Source organism: Giraffa tippelskirchi, chromosome 12, assembly GCF_054371585.1.
Source record: "Giraffa tippelskirchi isolate mGirTip1 chromosome 12, T2T-mGirTip1v1.2.pri, whole genome shotgun sequence".
Lineage (NCBI taxonomy): Eukaryota > Metazoa > Chordata > Mammalia > Artiodactyla > Giraffidae > Giraffa > Giraffa tippelskirchi.
This window is the reverse complement of record NC_137286.1, coordinates 91,513,283-91,533,209: the sequence shown is the minus strand read 5'-3', so window position 1 is coordinate 91,533,209 and position 19,927 is coordinate 91,513,283. Positions and strand designations below refer to the sequence as shown.

The 19,927-nt window shown below is 42.1% G+C and overlaps 1 protein-coding gene across 1 annotated transcript in view; it reads right to left on the bottom strand.

Moving 5' to 3' along the window:
• Window positions 1-19,927, bottom strand: part of LOC145528635 (uncharacterized) — a 576,677-nt gene that overhangs the window by 128,425 nt on the left and 428,325 nt on the right. Inside the window, exon 7 of the mRNA XM_081547288.1 lies at window positions 18,953-19,066. Within this exon, the coding sequence (XP_081403414.1) occupies window positions 18,953-19,066 (114 nt within the window). The remainder of the gene's footprint in view (window positions 1-18,952; window positions 19,067-19,927) is intronic.

Genomic DNA, 19,927 nt, shown 5'->3' with positions numbered 1-19,927 from the left:
CGATCTGCCCATGTGTATATAGTTAGTAGAAGACCTAATTCTAGAACAATTAGTCTAATGCTTGTTCCATTACACCACAGAAAAAGTAGCCAAAGAATCACAGATCAAAAAATAGTCTTCTTGACTAGTTAAAATACTCTGTCAGTTCTCAGAGAATTTATTGTGCTTAGTACAGTAGCAACAAAGCATTATTTCACATAAATAATATATCACATAAAAACTCAGTATTTTGGCTTTGCAATTGAAATCAATAAAGTATAAACAAAGATTTTAATTCGACAAGGGTCTGAGTTCCTGTTAATGGAGACGTGTGGTTCTTCCCTTGAGACAGCTTTCAGTGGCCAGACCTTAAGGCCGCTGGGAATGGGTGGGGTGATTTATGTATGTCTGTTTTCCGCTTTAAGCGGAAAGCAGCATTAGTTTTCGCTGTAGCTGATTGATGAAATTGTTTTCCCTTTGGGGATCCTAGGCAGATCCATAACTTCTATGTGACTATTAGGTATTAACAAATACTTTTGTGTTTTGAGATGCTGAAATTTCAGCCCAGTCTGATACAGAAGCTTCAACTGTTTACTTAGTTTGAAGTGTCCTCCCTGCTCCAGCTCAGCCTTGCCTTAGGAGATCACCATGGATGAAGCGGGCATGGGTAGGCTCACCTCTCCCCACTCCTTGCTTTCCCACTCCTCTTGATTCTTTTGCTGCTTTTGGATCCTACAGCATTGTAACCAAGAACTTGCAGATGTACAAGCTGGGTTTAGAAAAGGAACACGAACCAGAGATCAAATTGCCAACATCCATTGGATCATAGAAAAAGCAAGCGAATTCCAGGAAAACATCTACTTCTGCTTCATTGACTACACCAAAGCCTTTGACTGTGTGGATCACAACAAACTGTGGGAAATTCTTCAAGAGATGGGAATACCAGGCCACCTTACCTGCCTCCTGAGAAATCTGTATGCAGGTCAAGATGCAACAGTTAGAACTGGAAATGGGAAAATGGACTGGTTCCAAATTGGAAAAGGAGTATGTTAAGGCTGTCTATTGTCACCCTGCTTATTTAACTTATATGCAGAGTATATCATGCGAAATTTCTGGCTGGATGAAGCACAAGCTGGAATCAAGATTGCTGGGAGAAATATCAATAACCTTAGATATGCAGATGACACCACCCTTATGGCAGAAAGCAAAAAGGAACTAAAGAACCTCTTGATGAAAGTGAAAGAGGAGAGTGAAAAAGCTAGGTTAAACTCAACATTCAAAACACAAAGATCATGGCATCTGGTTGCATCACTTCATGGCAAACAGATGGGGAAGCAATGGAAACAGTGACAGACTTTATTTTCTTGGGCTCCAAAATCACTGCAGATGGTGACTGCAGCCATGAAATTAAAAGACACTTGCTCCTTGGAAGAAAATCTATGACAAACCTAGACAGCATATTAAAAAGCAGAGACATTATTTTGCTGACAAAGGTCCATCTAGTCAAAGCTATGGTTTTTCCAGTAGTCATGTATGGATGTGAGAGTTGGACCATAAAGAAGGCTGAATGCTGAAGAATTGACTTTTTCAAACTGTGGTGTTAGAGAAGACTCTTCAGAGTCCCTTGAACTGCAAGATCAAACCAGTCAATCCTAAAGGAAATCAATCCTGAATATTCATTGGAAGGACTGATGCTGAAGCTCCAATACTTTGGCTACCTGATATGACGAGCCAACCCATTAGAAAAGACCCTGATGCTTAGAAAGATTGAAGGCAGGAGGAGAAGGGGACGACAGAGGGCGAGATGGTTGGATGGCATCACTGACTCAAGCGACATGAATTTGAACAAGCTCCAGGAGATGGTGAAGGACAAGGAAGCTTGGCATGCTGCAGGCCATGGGGTCGCAAAGAGTTGGACATGACTGAGTGACTAAACAACAAGCATTGGAACAACAGTGGAAAGAAAAGGCAAGGTTTTCATCTGAGAGAGTTTTCTGGATGTGGCTTTATCTGAAGGCTGATGCTTTCTCTAATGAGGCACCTTTAGCACTCCTCAGAAACACCTCCACTGGGCACTGGGCAACTTCCAGGAAGGCTTCCTAGGACATGTGTCTTCTCTGGGCTTCCCAGGTGGCGCTAGTGGTAAAGAACCCGCCTGCCAATGCAGGAGACAAAAGAGACACTGGGTCAGGAAGATCCCCTGAAGGAGGACATGGCAACCCACTCCAGTATTCTTGCCTGGAGAATCCCATGGACAGAGGAGCCAGATAGGCTACAGTACATGGGGTCACAAAGAGTTGGACATGACTGAGTGACTTAGCAGGCACACACATGTGTCTTCTCCAGCTAGCTACTGTTACTTCCCCTTAGCCCCTGGCTTCCTGTAATTCACCTCTAACTTCATTCTGCTGGGTACCTGTGGCTCCTGATGGTTCTCTTGGGGAATGCTCCAACTCAAGGTTACCCAAGTCCAGATCTCTTCCCTGGAGGCTTCACAGGGAACAAGCCATATCATCAGCAGAAATGCAACAGCGGAAGTACAATTGATCCCATCAATTGCTCCCTTTCTCACTCAGCTGCCACAAGCTGCTCTGCTTAGCTTCTCAGCCTCTGATTTTTTCAGGTCCCACTCTCTATGTCATAGGCCAAATAATATCCCCCTGAAAGATGTCCACACCCTAATCCCCAAAACCTGTGAATAGTTTACACTGGCAATGGGGATTCTGCAGATGTGATTACGGTTATGAATTTTAAGATGAGGAGATTATCCTGGATTATCAGAGGGGCTCAGTATTATTACATGAGCTTTTAAAAGCAGAGAACATTTCCTGGCTGAAGTCAGAGAGATACGGCACCATGAGGAGGACTCCATGTGCTCTGGCTGGCTCTCTGATGTAGGAGCCCTTGTGCAAGAACCAGAGAGCGGCCCTGGGAGCCAAGGGTGGTCCCCAGCTGACAACCAGCAAGGAAACAGGGACCTAAGTCCAGCAGCCGAATAGAACTAAATTTGGCCAACAATCTGATTAAGCCTGGACACAGATTCTCCCCTAGAGCCTCCTGAAGAGAAGACAGTGCAGCCAACACCTTGATTTCAGCCTGTGCGTGCCTGCATGCGTGCTAAGTTGCTTCAGTCATGTCCGACTCCATGAGACCCCATGTACTGTAGCCCACCAGGCTCCTCTGTCCACGGGGATTCTCTAGGCAAGAATACTGGTGTAGGTTGCTATGCCCTCCTCCAGGGGACCTTACTGACCCCAGGGATCGAATCCACATCTCTTATGTCTCCTGAATTGGCAGGGTTCTTTACCACCAGCACCACCTGGGAAGCCCTGATTTCAGCCTAGCAAGGCACAGAGCAGACAATCCAGCTGAGTCCTTTGAACTTCTGACCTACAGAACTGTGAGATAATAAATGTGTTGTGTGTTAGTCACTCAGCAGTGTCTGACTCTTTGTGACCCCATGAACTGTAGCCCATCAGGCTCCTCTGTCCATGAGATTCTCCAGGCAAGAATACTGGAGTGGGTTGTCATTTCCTCTTCCAGGGGATTTTCCTGACCCAGGGATTGAACCCAGGTCTCCCGCATTGCAGGCAGATTCTTTACCATCTGAGCCACCAGGGATTCTATTATTGTGTTGTGTTAAGCTGTTAAATTTGTTATAATTTGTTACAGCAGCCATAGGAAATGAATACACCCTACATAGATCCATTCTTTGAGTTTCTGAAGTCCACTCTCACTTGCTTAAGATGAGAAACACCAGGAAAAGAGAGGAAACATTTCAGCAACTTAAAAACTGTCTCTGATGAAATCCATGCTTTCCATATTAATTCATAGGCCTCTCCTTAAATATACATCCTTGAGGTTATGGGAAAGGCTAAGGGTTCCTGGTCCCATTTTCGGTCACCCCTGGACAAGTTAGGTCTCTTCAGAATAGATGGGTATTTAACAATATTCATTCTTAATTCTAGGGCCTCAGCTAACACTGAGACAACAGGAAAGTTTTGTTTTAATATCCTGTTACATGTACATATCAGGAGAGTTGTCTTCCTCCTCAGGTTTCAATGTTCTTGAAACATGTTGGATAGACTGGGGTTGCTCTGATAAAGAAGGGTAACAGGAGAGGGAGATGAGATCCCAGAGAGGTCTCTGTCAAGATGGGATGAGAAGCAAGAAAAAAAGAACCAATGATGCCTTAACACGTGAGTTAGTGTGGAGGAAACAAGGCTTCTAGCCCTAGACTTGGGGATTGGTGAAACCCAAGGTAGAAGCAACATCAAGAGGAGACAGGAGAGAGGCTGGTGATTCTGGATGAGGGATGGCTCCCAGGTAAGCATCATTTCTATGTCTTCCTACAGGAGTCTCTGCCAGAATGGAATAAACTGGGGCCATGTAACTGAGTGCTGTAGTGCTAAGTCGCCTCAGTCACATCCGACTCTTTGTGACCCCATGGACTGTAGCCTGCCAGGCTCCTCTGTCTGTGGGATTCTCCAGGCAAGAATACTGGAGTGGGTTGTCATTCTCTTCTCCAGGGGATCTTCCCAAACCAGGGAGTGAACCTGAGTCTGTTACTTGTCCTGCATTGGCAGGCAGGTTCTTCACCACTAGTACCGCCTGTAGCTTGAGTTAGTACAACAGTCGACCCTTTCTTCCCTCTCTCAGTTTTGTGACTGCACAGCTTGAATGTCCAATAGAACATGGGGAGGAGGGAAGAGGGGACAGAATGGCAGTTCTGTGACAGAACCCATGGTCTGCTTGTGGGCAGAGGGGTAGGACCCTGCTCTCCAGAACTAAAGACCATGTGCTGAGAACAAGCTGAGTTGTTTCACATCTGCCGATTGATGTGTATCTGAGGAGGGAGGCAACTATCTCATAGTTTCTGTCCCATTCCACTGCCCTTAAAAATCATTGTGGAGCCCTGATTTCGCAGACTCTAACACTCTATTCAAGCGTCTTCTGTTTGGCCAGTTGATACCTGTTCACTGAATGTGCTAGGCTCTGGCCTCAACTCTGGAAGTTGCTATGTTTGCACTGCTGCTGCTGTTTAGGAACTGGGAGATCATGAATAGAATCCTCTTCCTGCCAAGAACTCGCTTATTCTATATAGAGTGAAGGTCAACTGTAGGGTAATTTCTAGAATCTTATTTCCTTTCCATACTCATTTCAGGAAGAAAATGATGAATATAAAGTATAAGAAAAAAGGATAATATAAAGAAAAGCCTTCCTTGTGGGTTGTTTCAGCTGAAACACCTCAAAGAAAGACCATACTGCGTATATTTTATGTTTCTCATTTAATTATCTATAATGGACAGCCAAGAGATGCTTATGATCCATAACCTCAGCACCTAATGCCATTCTTGACATATAGTGTATTGCCTAATAAACATTTGTTGAATCAATGAATATGGAAAAATGCAAACCAAGCATTTGAAATATTACGCTACATTTCTTTCTGCTTCACCTCCACACCAATGAGTGAGGGAGGTCACTGGAAGAGTGTTAGGGTCATCATGAGTTTCATGTTTCAGCAGCCAGTGCCAAATTCTTAAGGCCAGATGGGACGAGATGAGATGTTAAACCGCTTCTTATTACCACTTTGTTGGCCTTGATTGCCTCAGTATTCTTCTCCAACTGCTTTGTCTCTGTGGATCTCTGACTCCTTATTACCTCCAACTGGAACGCCCCACAAATCACTCTGCCTTCTTTATCCTCTCTCACCTCCAAGTAATCTTGTCATCTTGCTCCAGTTAGAGCTGCTTCCATTAAGAAGATCATGGCAAATTCTCTCCCTACCCCTGTTTGTCCTTCAGGAACATTATCCCGTGGATAAGTGGATGTTATAGACACTTTTCAGAATATATTTTGTCCGAATTTCTTCTGTCTTCTAAGCCAGTTACCTTTGCATTGGAGTGGAATTAAATTCAAGGAGATAGAGGTTCTGAGTTTCCTCCTTTGACCAGATGGAAATCGTTACATTAGAATGCTGATGACTGCAAAACCTTGGACATATTGTTTTCACAATTAGGAAATGGCAAACACAAAGTGCTCCAGCCCAGAGCCAGCATGCAAGTTCAGCTTCCATTTGCTGCTATAAATTTTGTTCTTGTTGCTGCCAGTGAACACCAACTGTTCAAAAGAAATAGTAAATCCAAATGTGCCTTTGGATGAGAGTAAAAAAAAAAATAGATGCTGCATAAATGCTGATGCAAAAAGATTTTTTTTTTCTTTTAACACACTAAACCAGGGAAGGGAAAGAAACGGGGAGAGAAAGTTGAACTGAAAGTGCTAAAAAAGCTCTTGAGGAAATGTCGATTCCACATACGGTTTAAACTTCAAGGAGAAAATAAATGCAGAATGAGCATATCAACCTTAGGGTGGGCATATCAACCTTTGAGCACTATAGGTTTACCAGGGAAGGCATACACAAGTTGTGTAAATCAAGGGAAAGAAAAATCCCATAGTTGACTCAAGGCTGAACCGGCACATGCCCCCTTTGTTTTTGCTAATGATCAATCTAACAGTTAAAAGTCAAAGCCAGAAGCAAGTGCAGTCTGTTATGCGAGAACTTTAGTGACTTCCTATTGCACAGATTTACTTTAAGGCTAATCGACAGATGACTGTACTCAGATCTCCCTCCAGTTTAACTTAATGTGCAACCGAATTATGACTCAAAGAGATAGTTTCATAAATTTGATTTTCTGAATTTTAACTTTGGATTACCTAAATTTATGACGGGTTTCTCTTCTCCTTTCCCCCATCATTTTTCTGTGATGCTGAAGGAAATGTATGACTTTGGAGTTAGCTGACTTGAGTCCCTGATACTAGGTTTGATCCTTACATACCCTGACCCTGCTTTCTCATGTGCAAAACAGTGCTCACAATCACTGGGTCATTGTGAGGATTAAATGGGATACTACATGTTAAATGTCTGGCACAAGCCTTGAACATAAAAGATTCTTAATAATGATACTAGTTCCATACCCCAGATTAGACTTTGCAAACAAACAATTTGAAAAACAGAGCATTAAAACAAATTCCATAGCATGATGAGGCTCCAGGCCAAGAACCAAGCAGTAAAGATGTTACAAACCAGAACACTGCAGCATCAGAGAATGGCTAGAAGGGCTTATCTTCACGGCTAAAACAAGCAGTTTAATGTAAAACAGTCTTTCTTTCTTTTTTTAAAATTCTTCATTTTCTTATGGAAGGAAAAGCATTTCCGAATAATGGTTAAAATCTGTCCTTTGTAGATCTGAAAACATGGACAAGTTTCATACTGAGGTCGAGATCTACTGAAAGTGTTAGATGGCTATATGAGGACCAGACGCAGCTGTCAAAAATAAAACGGATGATGGTGTCTTGAATGCCTTCATGTGAGGCCAAAGCTAAGTGAGCGTTTGACTTATTTTTGTCATTGAATTAATTTATGTATCTGTTTTAACTGGCCAAATTACTTATGCTTAAATGTTCACATATTTCAGTGTTGTATTGATATAGTTACTGCTTTCAAAAGCGAAGAAAATATCAATAGTGGAAAATACATGTGTTCAGAGGAAGAGAAACTGTTCAATTCCAAACCTCAGATTTATAGCAATTTTTATATACATAGGAAAGTGTTGGTTTCTCCTTATGGCTACTTCTGAACATGTGTAAATTATCAAAGTCTGTGTGCATTTATTTCCATTTAAAAAAATAATAATACCAGCAGAGACACAGCTAAGCCAAGTTGAGCCTTGCTGGTTAGGTTTGAGGAAACATAGGCCAACTCAGGGCAAGGCAAGCTCATGAGATAGGAAGTATAAAGTAGTAATAAATAGCTTTGGAAACATTTTCCTTTGGAAGAGACATCCCAATAACATCCTGCATTAGTAGATGGGAAGAGACACACATGTGTGCTATGAACGACACAGTAAGTAAAACCAAAAGGCTCACTCTGAGGGTCAAATTCAACTTGGGTTGCAACTTTAATGAAGGAAACAGTGGTTTTGATTCAGAAAAGCCCAGGGTTGGAAGGGAGATTATTAAGCCTAATATCTCATTCATCTGATGTCTGGATCTCCTTTACTCTGTTCTGGCAGAAAGATCATCCAATTGATACTGGAAATGAGCAGCTCACTCCGTTAGAGTTGGCTCTTCTATCTGTGAATTAAAGTCCCTTTTCTATCTTTGAATAAGAAAATGTTTCTTCTTTTGGATCAAGGCCTGTTTCTATGAAATTTCCACTCTTTCTTCCTATTTCTGTCACTCAGGTTCACACCCAAGCAGAATCCCACTTGCAGGGGCAAACATTACACACATTCCATTATAAACACTAAGGCAAGGGTCACAGATTAGCCCACAGAGTAATTTTAAATAATTAGAAATTGGCTTTTGATATTTAAAACTTGGAAAATTACCTATAAAAATCCATGTTTTTAACTTCTTTGAAACTTTGGGAGCTCCAGAAGCAATGGGCACATATTCCCAAATGGTAATAATGGACTGAATTGAGTAGCTTGTGTAGTGCTGCTTTTAGACAGGGGATGTGCTGGCCTGTTCACTACAGTCTCCATCACTCTCTATTGTCTTGCACTGAACCTACTTTCCTCATTTTATGATGCTTGACTGGCCCCTGAGACCAGTCAATTTTGTAGTTCCTACTCTGTCCTCTATAACCAGGGTCCCTCACCTCCCGGATACAATGCCTGGTAATCTGAGGTGGAGCTGATGAAATAACAGAAATAAAGTGCATGTTTAATGTAATGCACCTGAATCTTCCCAAAGCCACCCCCCCCCCCCGCCAACGCCCGATCTATGGAAATATTGTCTTCCATGAAACTGGTCCTTGGTGCCTGACAGGTTGGGGACCACTGCCTTATAAGCCTTCTTGGCTTCAAGAGATTTATCCTCAGTTCTCTGTTTTTTCCCTTTGCAGGAAGAACTTCAAGCATGCTTGAAACATAAGCCTGCTGAGTGCTGCCACATGGAAAATTGACATTTGATTTGTCCAGTCTCACAATCAATCCTCAGTAATGAGCCAGTAACGTAGCTAGAAATGATCAAATCATGTAGGTAAGGTAAGAATGGGAGGTGGAGGGAAGAGATTCTTTAAAAGGCTGAGAGAATGTGGAGTATAGCCTGTCATGCTGGCTGGGGCCCTAATTCTAGGTAGTTGTTCTTTTCTGCTGTGATTCCTCATGAGAACTCAGGCACTTTGGACACCAGTACGTACAACCAAGAGCATGCTGTGTGGTTTTCTGCTTTGTTCAATTGCCTCTATGCTGTTCTGTCAACAGCATCACAATCCTCTGTGTTCTGGAAAGGGGAAGAGTGCTTCGTTTTGAATCCCAGCACCTCCAACAACTAACTGAGAGACCTTGGGAAAGTGACTTAACATTTCTGAGTCTCCATTTCTCCACCTGGAAAATATGGCTAGTAATAGGTTGATCCTACTTATAGAAGTATTGTGAGAAATGCCTGAGACAAAGTACATACAGTGCATATACAGAAGTCCCCTGGGTCACGTTAATTAGTCAATAAATGTTGACTATTAATTGCTCCTCAGATATCATTCCTCCAGGTCGTAGCAGACTGCTCCCATAGTTCCACAACCTTTCCCGTGTGTGTGCATGCTGGATCAGCTTCCAGTAATTGCTAGCATTTGTGATTCTTGCCTGAGGGTTTTCTCTGACACTCATTTTTTTCTGTCCCTATGCACCCATGGCAAGCTGGCAGTGCTAGGGAGTTAACAGCCCTTCTCTCTCCCAATAACAGATGGGAGTTGGTGGGGCAATACCCCAGCTTCCTCATCCTTCAGAAGGAATAAACCTCAGCAGTGTGTCCTGTGTGGTCTATCAGAGTTCCTTCAGTGGACTCAGCTCCACTTGCTCTAGTTATCCTAACTTGTTTGATGATGTTGGCAGCCTTGCTGTGCCTGTCTCATCTCTCCACTTTCTTACCAATACTTCCTGGGGTCAACTCCACGCTAAACTACTTGTGTTCAGAAACTTATTTCAGCATCTGCTTCTGGGGGAACATGAACTTAGGTCATTGGTATGAGCAGGGGTCCCAAGGAACAGGTCATGAGGCCAGATTCTAGAACCACCTCACTTAAATGGATCCCACTGCTGGTGGTTAAGTGGTGTGCAGATAAGCCGCAGTATATAGTAGCATTAAGGATACATTTGGATGGGCTACAGATGGAAGGAGGGATCCCCTGGTGGCTTAGGTGGTAAAGAATCCGCCTGCCCATGTAGAGGACGTGGGTTCATTCCCTGGGTGGGGAAGATCCCCTGGAAAAGGAAATGGCAACACACTCCAGTATTCTTGCCTGGAGAATCCCATGGACAGAGAAGCCTGGTGAGCTACAGTCCATGGGATCGCAAAGAGTTGGACACATCTTAGTGACTGAACAACAACAACAACAGATGGACAATGATAACTCTCATGTACAGTAGTAGTAATGATGGATCTGAATGGGTTAGAGACATCACGGGCATTTGAAAGATATTCAAGCACTTACAGAGTGTCTGATTTACCTAGTACTCCAATGGTGAGTCCAATAGACTCACTTCCCAGGGAAAGAAGTATAACATCTGGTACCTGTCATGGAATTAGCTGGTTCTGTATACACAATATCACTTCAATGCACTTCAATTCCTATTCAATGATAGGAATTGGAATGGCTTTTTAAAGGGTGCAACTCAGGTAACAGCCTGAGGATGGCTTCTGTAGGATTTAAGTATGCTGTTTGAAATGTAGTACATAGTGTGAGTCGACAAACCCTCAACAGGAAGAATCTGTGGGGCTGAGAACCAAGAGGTGGAAGTAGGGCATGGCTCCTGATACTACCCTTCTTTGATTTGATACTACCCTTCCACTTGGAGAATTTTGCTTTATGACCCACAATGTTAGGGTCCACTGGGCAAGAGCTTCTGGTTTCCAGTGGGACTTGGAAAGCTATTCTGCCAGGACACAGTATTTTGGGGGGCATTATATTAACCCTGGGCTTCCCTGATGGCTCAAGTGGTAAAGAATCCACCTGCAGTGCAGGAGACACAGGAGACACGGTTTTAATCCCTGGATCGGGAGGATTCCCTGGAGGGGCCTTAAAATGATGGCTGTCGTTTATAATTCTGAGTTCCTCGTGTCAGTAGAGAGTAGCAGGCAAAGAAAGAAGCTACCTTGTTATCATGATGAGACAGGCCTCTTGCTATACCATGAAGGCACAAGGGAGGTGTGCCTGGATCTTAGTGGAATTTACTGGTGCTGCCATACCCGGTAATAACTGAACGGGCAAACACAGAAAGCTTGTGCTGGTTGTTTTGGAATAAGATTCAGAGTGTCTCTTTGGGTCCTTGAGGTGAGGTAATTCAAGGGTCTCAGGCTCCACAGATGTGAATGTCTTGGATCATTACTATCAATTATGACCCAAGGACCAGCTGTTGCATAGGGGCTACAGCTTAGATCACTAACCCCCTCAGTTGTAATTCTCTTCCCTTTTGCTTTTATCTTTTTGATACTCTGCACAGCTTGTGGGATCTTAATTTCCCAACCAGAGATTGAATCTGGGCTTTATTCTAAGTGTTTTATGTGTAGTAACTGATTAAGTACTTACAACCGTCTCACAGTGTTGTATTACTGCTGTCCCTCCTGTACAAATGAGGAAACCGAGGCACAGAGAGCCTTAGATTACTTGGCATCCCAGTGGTCTCACTCCAGGTCCTGTGCCATAAAGACTTCCTTTTTTTCTGCTATTTGCCTCTAACAACAACCCTAATTAGAGAAGGATTGATTTGAATTGCTTAATATTGCAATGTATTATATTCTTTTCTGTGGGTCATGTGTGTGTGTTGTATCTGTGTATTTCTTAGGCAAATTCTTAAGCAAAAGACTTCAGTTTGGTCTGGAGCTGGCTTGCTCTAGTAGGGCACACAACCAGATATCAGGAGGCTTAATGAATGGCACCACTTGCTACTTATTGGCATTATCACTTCAAGAAAAGCCAGCTTTGAGGGTTTATTTAGTCATCCATGAAAGGAGTCAGTTGGCCAATCATCTTTGGCTTTTGTTCTCCTTTTCTTTCTTCCCTGGACAGTCTATGGTTCTGTGATTTCCAAAACTTTTAAAAGGTCCTCAGAAAACAACCATTACAAATCTTGACCTTCCTTTACAGTGAAATAAGCCTTGACCTTCCTTTACAGTAAGGAGGCATTCAGGACTGATAGAAACATAGTGGTTTTACCTTCCAATGGGACTGAAGCTTTAGAAAGAAAGGCACCCCACCAACCCACAAACACACACACCTAGTACGATCGCCAGTATCTGCCATAAAGCCGAGTCTCAACTGAGGGTAAATTCTTGGTCGTTAAGCGGGGCGTGGGTGTCTAGACTAGACCCCTGATCTCTCTCCATGGATATCTGGGAGAGATCATGGTTTCCTCCAGGCGGTTCTTGTATGGTGAGTTAGCAATCATGCATGCGTGCGTGCTCAGTCACTTCAGTCATGTCCGATTCTTTGCAACTCTGTGGACTGTAGGCCTTCAGGCACCTCTGTCCATAGGATTCTCCAGGCAAGAATGCTGGAGTGGGTTGTCATGCCCTCCTCCAGGCGATCTTCCCAACGCAGGGATTGAACCCACATCTCTTTTGTCTCCTGCATTGGCAGGTGGGTTCTTTACCACCAAGCACCACCTGGGAAGCCCAGCAATCATACTGGGTGGCTTTTATGCAATGAGAAAAATTTGTTTTGATAATTTCTAAAAGTTAATCACTCCCTTCTTTAGTATGTGACTTAATTTGACCGAAAGTTCCCCAAAGGCAGTCTTTTAAACTGCCACTGACCTCCGAGGGGACAGCCAGAGACAGAGCCTGTGGATGCAGACCCAGGCAGCCCACTCAGTCTGATGTCGATCATCTTATAATCATCCCCCCAATAATCAATTCTTCTATCAATCCCGAGATTCTGACTCCAGGCGGGGGACTTAGAATACTCAGTCTGAGGCCAATCAACTCAGAGAAACTGCCTCCTGAATATATCCTTTTTCATACAAAACAGGAGAAGGTTAGATGCACGACCTGGTTACTCAAAGAGTAAGTCTTTGCTACCCTTGCTGATGTAGAGAGTGGCAGTTGGAGGCATCCTCAGCACTTAACATTTACAAATTAAAAAAAAAAATCAAAAAATCAATTACTGCTTCTAGAGGTCTTCAAACAGTGCTTTATATGTTCTCACGAGCCTCAAGACGACACTAACTGTATGCTGCTGCTGCTGCTAAGTCGCTTCAGTCGTGCCCGACTCTGTGTGACCCCATAGACGGCAGCCCACCAGGCTCCGCCATCCCTGGGATTCTCCAGGCAAGAATACTGGAGTGGGTTGCCATTTCCTTCTCCAATGCATGAAAGGGAAAAGTGAAAGTGAAGTCACTCAGTTGTGTCTGACTCTTAGCGACCCCATGGACTGTAGCCTATCAGGCTCCTCTGTCCATGGGATTTTCCAGGCAAGAGTACTGGAGTGGGGTGCCATTGCCTTCTCCGACACTAACTGTATACCTTCTGCTATTTTCTTCCAGCAGCCCTTGCTCACGACCATAGCTTGTATAGCCTCAGATGCAATGAAACTGTTGGCTGTGTTGATGGGGCACCTAGAATATACTAATGTTCATACTGGGCTACTCTCTCCAAGAGCCCAAATCCACTGGTCCTCAGGGAGCCAGAGGAGTGCTGATTCCCTGGAGGGTGGGAGAAGTGCCTCTCTGCCCAGCACAGCCCTCGATCACAAGGACCCCACAGTAGGACCACGGAGCCCGAGGATCTCCACGCCTCTCATGAAGAAACCTCAGTCATTTTCTAGCCTCAACCGTTCTCTCAGCAATCATCAACTGAATATAAAGGATCCTGGGGGAAATAGATAACTTGCTCTTTCCATTCACTCAGTTTCTCCTTCCCATTGCAGAAAATAAAAAACAGGAATAATCACCTTCTTCCTGCAGTCAAAACAGGCTTCAATGCCATGAACTTATGCAAATAGATAAGGAATAGTGAAATCCATCCTGGTCTGGGTTCAGCCACCCCACTCCCAAATCCCAGAAAATTGGAAGAGAGTGGATTTTTCACAGACATCCTAGTTCAGATAAAACCCAGAGAGGAAAGAATCCTGTCTACCATCACATAAGTCTTGCTCACAAACATAATATTGTCATAACAACTCAGTGCTGGGTTTTAAAAAGCTAGTTTATCAGCCCGCTATCCCAACTGAAATCTTTTTGGTTCATGAACACATCTCTTTGCACCTGGTTCTCTCTCAGTAGGACTTCACATTCTTTGTAGACAGGGGAAGACATAAGGCAGGGCTCCAAGATTCTTAAAAGGGTCAAATGCTTCCTTCCTCCCAGGGGATCAGTGAACATGTAGGGTTCAGTTGTTTGACTGGACTCAATGAAAACTAAACAAATTTTTAGGATATCCATGAGAACCAAGTGTGCACCGCAACAACGCTGAGGGATGGGATGGGGAGGGAAGTCGAAGGGGGGTTCAGGATGGGGGACACATGTACACCCACGGCTGATTCATGTCAAGGTATGGCAAAACCCACCACAATATTGTAAAGTAATTAGCCTCCAAATAAAATAAATACATTAATTAAAAGAATAAAAAGTAAAATGGGGATTAAAAAAAGAGGGATCATGCCATAAATACTCTTTTGTTATCTGATTTTAAAAAAACTTACTACATGGAGATATTTCCAGAGCATTAAATATTCTTTAATAGATGGATAATATTCCATTGCATGGATGTGCCAAGGCTTATTTAATATTTCCATGCTCAATCCTCCACTGCCGGCAGTCTTGGTGGGCATTAGGTTATTTCCAACTTCTTTGAATTTTGTGGCTGATAATTCTCTTTGAGGAAAATCATTTATGAGTCTTTCCTTAGGATAAATTCCTAGAAATGATGGTGGGTCAAGGAGTACTAAAATGTTTAAAGCTTTTGGCTCCAAATGTCTCTTCTGACAATAGTCTTAACTGAAAAGACTAATAAGAGATGAGCCCATTTGGCCTGGCCTCTCTTGGTGGTCAGATCCAAGGCTTTAACCACACACCTATTGATTTATGATGTAAATGATTCTGTATTTTGCTTTTCTAGCTCCCTTTTTTTTTTTTAATTGGAGAATAGTTGCTTTACAATGTTGTGCTAGTTTCTGCTGTACAGCAAAGTGAATCTTATATATATATCTCCTCCTTTTTGGATTTCCTTCCCATTTAGGTCACCACAGAGCACTGAGTTCCCTGTGCTACACAGTAGGTTCTCATCAGTTAACTCTTTTACATACAGTAATGAATATATGTCAATCCCAATCTCCCAATTCATCCCACCTTCCCTTCCGCATTTGGTGTCCACATGTTTGTTTTCTATGTCTGTGTCTCTACTTCTGCTTTGCAAATAGGTTCATCTGTACTATTCTTCTAGATTCCACATATATGAATTGATATACAATATTTGTTTTTCTCTTTCTGACTTAATTCACTCTGTATGAGTCTCCAGATCCATCCATGTCTTTGCAAATGAAACAATTTTGTTCCTTTTTATGGCTGAGTAATATTCCATTGTATATATGTGCCATATCTTTTTCATCCATTCCTGTTGATGGACATTTGGGTCGCTTCCATGTCCTAGCTACTGTCAATAGTGCTGCTGTGAACACTGGGGTGCATGTAGCTTTTGGAATTATGGTTTTTCTCCTGGTATATGATCCAGGAGTGGGATTGCTGAGTCATATGGTAATTTTGGGCTTCCCAGGTGGCACTAGTGGTAAAGAACCTGCCTGCCAATTCAGACCATAGGGTCACAAAGAATCAGACACGATTGAGTGACTGAACTGAACTGAAGAGACGCAGGTTCAATCCCTGAGTCGGGAAGATCCCCTGGAGGAGGGCATGGCAACCCACTCCAGTATTCTTGCCTGGAGAATCCCATGGACAAAGGAGCTTGGCAGGCTACAGTCCATGGGGTCACACAAAGTCAGACACGACTGAAGCGACTGAGCATACACGCACACGTGGTAGTTCTAGTTTTAGTTTTTAAGGAGCCTCCATACTGTTCTCCCAGTGGCTGTGTCAATTTACATCCTCACCAGTGTGTTAAGACAGCTCCTTCTCTTCACACCCTCTCCAGCATTTACTGTTTGTAGATTTTTTGATTACGGCCATTCTGAGCTTGGTGAGGTGATACCTCATTGTAGTTTTGATTTGCATTCCTCTCCCTCTTTTCTAAGTCAGATTTTGTGTGTGTGTGTGTGTGGTATAATTTACATACAGCAAAATTTACTCTGTTTTTGGTGTACAGTTTTATGAATTCTGAAAAACACATACAGTTGTATAAGCACCACCACAATCAAGAAACAGAACATTTCATCACCCAAAAAGTTCTCTCTTGGACCTTTGTGTTCACTCCTTTCACCTGACCCCTTATGCTGGCAACCTCTCCTCTGTCCCCATAGTTTTTTTTCCCAGCATGTTAAGTGGAATTACAGAGCAGGTAGCTTTGTAATTCTAACTTTTTTCACTTGGCATAATGCACTTGAATATCCATGTTCTCTATCACTAGTTCTTTTCTTTCTAATCCATTGTACCTGTGTCCCAGAGTTTGTTTATATTTTCACCAGGTGGTGGTTATTTGGATTGTTTCTAGTTTTTGGAGATTATAAACAAAGTTGATATAAACATTCACATACAGCCTTTGGTGTGGGCACGTATTTTTATTTCTCTTGGGTGAACACCCAAATGCTCCGTCCCATAAGTGACATTTAACTATACAAGGCACTATTAGGAAGTTTTCCAAAGAGGCTGCATCGTTTCGTATGAGTGTTCCAGTTACTCCATATTCTTATCAGCTCTCAATCTTGGTTTTTAAATCTTCATGGTCAAATAGAAGTGTGTTAGAATCTTATTGCAGTTTTAAAATTTCATTTCCCTAATGACTAATAATGTTGAGTATCTTCTCATTCATTCCTTTGCCATCTTTTTTAATGTCTTTGGAGAAATGCCCAAATCTTTTCTCATTTTTTGCTGGGTTGTTTCTTATTATTGTTTGTCAGAATTTTCAATATATTCTGGATACAAGTCTTCTATAATAAATTTACTTTGCAAATATTTTTCCCCAGTCTTTGGCTTGCTTATTCATTTCCTCTTCTTAACAGTGTCTTTCAAAGGGCAGGAGTTTTTACTTTTGACCAAGTGCTGCTTACTTTGTTTCTTTCATAATTCATCATTCTATGTCACAGCGGAGAAATCTTTGCCTTATCTTTGGTTGCAAAGACATTTTCTCTCTATTTTCCTCTAGAACTTTCATATTGTTCGGTTTTATATGTGGGTATATGTTTCATTTTGAATTGGCTTTTGCATATGTAATTTTTGAAAGGTATGGGTCATGGAACATAATTTTACACATGGATGTCCAAATTGAAGCACAATCTGTTGAAAAACTATCTTTATTGAATTCTTTGGTTCTTTTGTTTTTGAAGATTATGAACAGAGTTGCGTGTATTTGTATATCTGCTAAGGATTTTATTTTATCCCATTGGTGGCTCAGACAGTAAAGCGTCTGCCTACAATGCGGGAGACCCGGGTTCAATCCCTGGGTCAGGAAGATCGCCTGGAGAAGGAAATGGCAACCCACTCCAGTACTCTTGCCTGGAAAATCCCATGGACAGAGGAGCCTGGTAGGCTACAGTCCATAGGGTCGCAAAGAGTCGGACACGACTGAGCGACTTGTCAATGTCAATGTCAATTGGTTTATATGTTATCTTTTCATTGATACACGCACGATTACTGTAGGTTTATGTAAGTCTTGAATTCAATTTTGTTTTATTTTTTCAAAATTGTTTTCATGGCAGTTTCCTTTGCTTTCCCTTATAAATTTTAGCATTATCTTGGGGATTCCTATAAAAACACCTTGCTGTATTTTTGATGAGATTATACTGAATCTACAGATCAGTTTGAGAAGGGTTGACATTTTAAGAATTTCGAATCTTTCTGGCCATCTTTTGATGCCAAATCATTTCTTCTACCTTGAATTATGAGACCAGCCTCCCACATTATACTTTTCTTATAAAATTTGGCCTCATGATTGGATCTGCACTGGATATTAGCTATTGGCAGACTATTCATGTGACTTTAACCCTACATAGCATAGAACTACCTGCTATATAGTATATTGAAATTATGGATCAAAGTTTTTACCCCTTTAATCAAGTTGTCCCAGTCATTCTAGTAAAGAGCAGCCTAGATCATCTGACAGCAAACTGACCCCTACATAAGTGAACATGCACAGCTAAGATCAGAATAACCAACTGTCTAGTCAATCACTCCAAATGTAAGGAGCTATACATTCTTATTATTTTATGCCATTGAAATTTTGTTTTTGTTTATTACATAACATCATTGGGGCAACAGATAGTTGACACATCTGAATAATATATAGGCTCGTTAAACTCTTTACAAACAGCATCATGCAATAACTTACCAGGGTTGGGACATTAATCAAATGTAGCTAGTTTCATGGGTTAATCATGAAACTTACCTTTTCACCTTCATTCTCAATACCAAGTATTAAACAAAAAAAAAATATCACAAGAGAAACCCTGATAAGTCCTGATCACCACTTCCAACTCCTGAGTCATGTAAAACTATGCGACTATGGAGAATTCACTTCATCGTTATTTTTAATTACAAGGAGTTTATTATTATTTTAACCTTTTTAGTAAATGATTGAGCACCCTGACTGTGATATGGAGATGAATCTAGAGGAACCAGTCAGAAGATAAGCATCCAAAAATGATTAATCAACTCTTTTTTTAAAAAAAAAATCAAAGTTCTTAGAACTATTTGCTGAATTGTGTGTTTTATTTTTAATAGTTATTCTTTGAGGTAGGAATGCCATGGCATAGAGATAAGAGCCATAACATTTAAGACATGTTTATGAAGTTAAAACCACTAACTTGGCTGCAGTTGAAATGCATTCAGCTCCTTCTCACTGTGCTCGGAGCCTTCCCAAAGGCTGGGCTGGCAAGGGTTCCTGCTACCGCTGCCTCTTCCCCAGCTGGCACTGTGGGCTGTGAGACAAACGTAGGCATTTAACCCACATTAAAGTGCATTTAGAAGTATTAGAATTTGTGTTTATCAGGGCTTTGACATCAAACACATTTCTAATCAGTGGGGTGTGTTTAGATCAGAGGCACTTGACAACAGAATGACCTTGTATGCAGCTTAAATTCCAGGGTCTTTTGGTCAAAGAGAAGACAGACACCCCACTGCCATGCTGCTGTCAATGGCAATACCCTTGTAAGGGACCTCCAGGGCTCTAGGAAAGAACCTTGCCTCAGCCTATCCACCCTTGGGAAAGCTCAAGGTGGGCTAGAGAGGGTACTTGAGACTTGGGCCCCTACTGTCTCATTTGATTTATTTTTTGTTCATTCACCCCTTCTTGGTATCCTTGATGGGCTTTGTTTTTTACCTAAAAATTGTGCTGCCTCTTTATAAATGAAATAGACTTTGAGAAAATCAAATTTGTTTTAAATTAAGTTCTTTGGGGGAAAAATAGGAAGCATTAGTTTCTGAAGCCAGTCTGGGCTATGCTTGTAATTCAAAAGAGGTAGGCAAAATGTCAGAGCTTGGGAAATATTCTTAAAAGTACGACAGGTCTAGGTTGATAATGTCTACTAGTGTGTTTACATGAAATGAATAAATCAAAGCACATTCAGTAAAAATGATAGGAAACAGATGGTGCAATGGAGTCATATACACCTGGGTTCAAATCTCTTCTTAACCCCCAACCAGCTGTGGAATGGAGTCTGTTTCCTCAACTCTAAAATGGAGATAGAAAAACAGTACTGATAAACCTATTTGCAGGGCAGGAATAGAGATGCAGACATAGAGAACGGACTTGTGGACATGGTGAGTGGGGAAGAGAGGGT